Source organism: Trypanosoma theileri (assembly GCF_002087225.1).
Source record: "Trypanosoma theileri isolate Edinburgh chromosome Unknown TM35_Tth_68_V1, whole genome shotgun sequence".
Lineage (NCBI taxonomy): Eukaryota > Euglenozoa > Kinetoplastea > Trypanosomatida > Trypanosomatidae > Trypanosoma > Trypanosoma theileri.
In genome coordinates this window covers 5196-8884 of record NW_021639910.1, presented here as the reverse complement: position 1 = coordinate 8884, position 3689 = coordinate 5196, and the positions used below count along the sequence as shown (strand labels likewise).

The 3689-nt window shown below is 41.0% G+C and overlaps 2 protein-coding genes across 2 annotated transcripts; both read right to left on the bottom strand.

Annotated features, from left to right (window-relative positions):
* Nucleotides 1-9: 9 nt before the first annotated feature.
* On the bottom strand, nucleotides 10-1083 carry TM35_000681030 (uncharacterized protein; the record flags this gene model as incomplete). The annotated part of the gene is made up of 1 exon (XM_029031150.1): nucleotides 10-1083. The coding sequence occupies one exon, from the start codon at nucleotides 1081-1083 to the stop codon at nucleotides 10-12; it is 1074 nt and encodes a 357-aa protein (XP_028877537.1).
* Nucleotides 1084-2120: 1037 nt separating this feature from the next.
* TM35_000681020 (uncharacterized protein) lies at nucleotides 2121-3134 on the bottom strand (the record flags this gene model as incomplete). Its single annotated transcript, XM_029031149.1, has 1 exon — nucleotides 2121-3134. One exon carries the CDS (start codon nucleotides 3132-3134, stop codon nucleotides 2121-2123), a length of 1014 nt encoding a protein of 337 aa, XP_028877536.1.
* Between the last annotated feature and the right edge of the window lie 555 nt (nucleotides 3135-3689).

Sequence of the window (3689 nt, the reverse complement as noted above, 5' to 3'; positions counted from 1 at the left end):
ACCACACAATCAGCACACAAGAATACAGGCCAGTGTAACCACAATCAGTAGTGGTACACGCACCCACACAGAATTGCTGATACTGCTGCTGCTGTCTGCATCACCCTTCTTGTTGTTTGTGAGTTTAGGAGAAAGTGTTGTTGTGGTAGTAGTGGTGGTGGTTGATTCTTCATTACGGGGTGTGTTGGGAGTGTCAGAGTTCGTACTCGTTGAGTTATCGTTCTCAGTTGTATCGTTGTGTGATTGAGATTCCAGTGAAGAGGGTGTCTGTTCTTGCTGAGAACGGTGTTCTTGAGTGTCAGTAATAACTGTACTGGATACAGTAGAAGAATCAGATTGTGCATCTTTTTCACTTTTCCTCGTCTCTTCTGCTTGTTCACTTACTGGAGCATTCGCCTTCTCTTCTGTTTTCTTCTCTACTTTTGGATTATCCCCACCACCTTGATCATGACCAGTATTGACAGAAACAACTTGGGATCCATTATCATTTATACCTCTTCCTCCTTGTAGTGAATCTGAATTAGTTTGACCGGTAGATGGTTGTGCTTCATTACCACGATTGTTTCCATTCTGACGTTCATTCTCAGCCACACCTTTAACAAGAAGGGTGTTTTCAGAGTCTTTATTCTTTTCTTTCTCATGGTGATGATTTTCTATATTTACCTTTGGAAGACTCACATCAAGGTCAGCTTTCTCATTGGTAAGAACTATTGCAGGTACACTTTTTTCCGGATCAGAATGATGAACTGCTTGTCCAGCTTTTAATCCTCCTCCCAAACCTGCACTGACTGTTTCTTCTTCTACCTCAACCAACTGATTCTTAAGTAAATCTTCCTCCTCTTGACTACGATCACCGACACCCAAACTATCATTAGAACACTGAGATTCAGATGGCTCGGCTACTGAATTAGGTGGACAGGTAGAAGATACAGGAGGCAAAACACCAAGAAGAGGTGGACCCTTAGGACCGGGATCCTTATCTTTATCCTCAAGTGATTTTTCATTCTCTACAGCTACCACAGAGCTGCAGAGACAACACAGTGCGATAGTGAGAATACAGAGAAAGTGGCTTAGTGACATCATTACTTTTCACCGTTGGTATTACTATCTCAATTTAGTGAACTAAGCAAAACAAAAAAGAGAAAGGGGCAACAAAAACACAAATAAAGAGAAAGGCACAAAAGAGATCGAAATGAAAAGGTTAACAACAAACTACACATAACGGAAATCTGCAACCATCACTCAGATAGCGTCCAAATGAAGCAAAAAGTACACAGTACCCATTAACAAACAGATAAGCCCAATTAACCCCTCAAAAAAAAACAAAGAAATTGAGAGAACGACCTGAGGAAGCAAGCACAGAAATAAATACCCCTTTCACTTTAAGTAGAACCATGTGCTAAAGTATGAATATACATGAATTCCTTTTTATTTACTCTCTGCACAATACAATTCAACGTCACATTGAAACCGAGAGCACACAGCGCCAAAATAAACAAAAATGTCTGCAAAGACAAATTGAGAGAAGCACCAACCGCACAATAATAACACAGTCCACTGGGTATGCTGGTCTGTTCAAGCAATTAAGAATACAAATTGTATTAACTATTATTTTTTTTCCATCTAAACAAGGCGTACCACCATAACACTACACGTCAAGAGCACACCATGATTCCAGCAAACCATAAGCAAACGAAAAAGATATTAACCATTAGCCCAATTTATCCAGTTAACACAGAAATATACACCAACTATGGGTGTAAGTCTATATATGTGTGTATATACGTAATTATAAATATAAATTCATCTGTTATTATTATTTCCTTTTCTTTCCACTGCAAAAAGCAGTTCATCATCATTATCACAGTGCAAGCCCAGATGCACACACACACAGAGAGTCTCCAAGAACACACACACACACACACAATGGAGTAGCAATAATTATTATAGGATAAACACATAGAGAGCAAAAACAACACACAAAACACAATAAAATTAAGAAACAAAAAAGAAGATAATCCCAACAGGTGTAAGATTAGTTAGACTGTAGTGTGGATGCATGCAAAAAAAAGAAAAAGAAAACAAAGGATGACCTGAGTCACACCACCACACCATTACAATCAGCATACAAGAATACAGGACAGTGTAACCACAATCAGTAGTGGTACACGCACCCACACAGAACTGCTGATACTGCTGCTGCTGTCTGCATCACCCTTCTTATTGTTTGTGAGTTCAGGAGGAAGTGTTGTTGTTGTTGTTGTGGTGGTGGTGGTGGTCGTTTCCTCATTATTGGGTGTATTGACACTGTTTGAGTCCGTGTTTGCTGAGTTATTGTTCTCTGTTGTACTTGCAGCTGGAGTGGTTTGGTTGGCTTCACTGTCCGCGTTAGTTGCACTGCTGCCGCTGCTTGCAGCTTGTTTGTCCCCTGCAGACGCAGCCTCAGTCCTCTCGGCAGGTGCAGGTGCTGGAGAAACAACAGCAGCAGGAGAATGTCCAGAATTAGTACCAACACCGGGAAGATTACTATCAGAAGCAGCACTATCAGATGCATGAGAAATAGCATTACTTTGGACGGCTGACTCAGACAAACCATCCTGACCACGTGGTGACTCAACTGTTCTCTGCTCACTTTGTCCTGCCAGTTTTCCACCAGTCCCTCCAAGTTGCTGATTTTGTTCTTGATGTGTCTGATCCAGTGGCTCACCGGTCCTCACACCATCCTTTTCTTTTGCCTCAGGTCCAGGAAGCACAACTTCGTTCTCAATCAACTGATTCTCCCTCCCTTCCTCTCCACTATCCACAGACGTCAAACGAGAACTTTCGACACTCTCAGAACCAAAGCCGCCAGGAGGTCCTTGAGGCCCCAACGAATCGTTTCCTTGACCACTATTATGTTGAGCCACAATATTTTTTTCGCCTGGCTTGGCTAAATTTGAGGACTGACGTTTATCATCTCCAACTGGTACGAAACCCACAATTCGAGCCTCAGTGGCAAACACATCAGTAAAAAAAGCCATCTCCGCTTTTCGTTGTCCAGCAGAACCAGAAGCAGCAGCCGCCATGGTATACCCGCAGACACAGCAAAGCACAACGGCCAACACACACATCACACGGCGCAGCACCATCATCATGAGAGAGACAATAGTTTGGTTTGCGTAAAAACACTGATCTAGAAAGAAAGACAACCAAAAAGAAAAAAAAGAAAATAAATGAAGTATCAAACATGTTAGGATACACACAAAACGATTACCACTATGGAAACTCACATCGTGAAAGTAAACACCTACCAGTTAAAGAATGCAATACAGCGCAATAGCATCAGTAAGAGTGAAAAGAAAAACAAAAAAGAACACACTCACAAATATCTCACAAAAAGGCTCAATGCCCCAGCAAAATCATCAAGTAAAGAAACAGATATTAACCATTAGCCCAATTTAACCAGTAAACACAAGAAATACACCAACTATGGGTGTACGTCTATACGTATATACACGCAATTATAAATATAAATTCATCTGTTATTATTACTTCTTTTCCTTCACTGTAAAAAAAAAAACAGTTCATCACAGTGCAAGCCCAGGTGCACACACAAAGAGAGTCTCCAAGAACACACACACACACAATGGAGTAGCAATAATAATTATTATAGGATAAACACAGAGAGAGCAAAAACACACACAAAACAC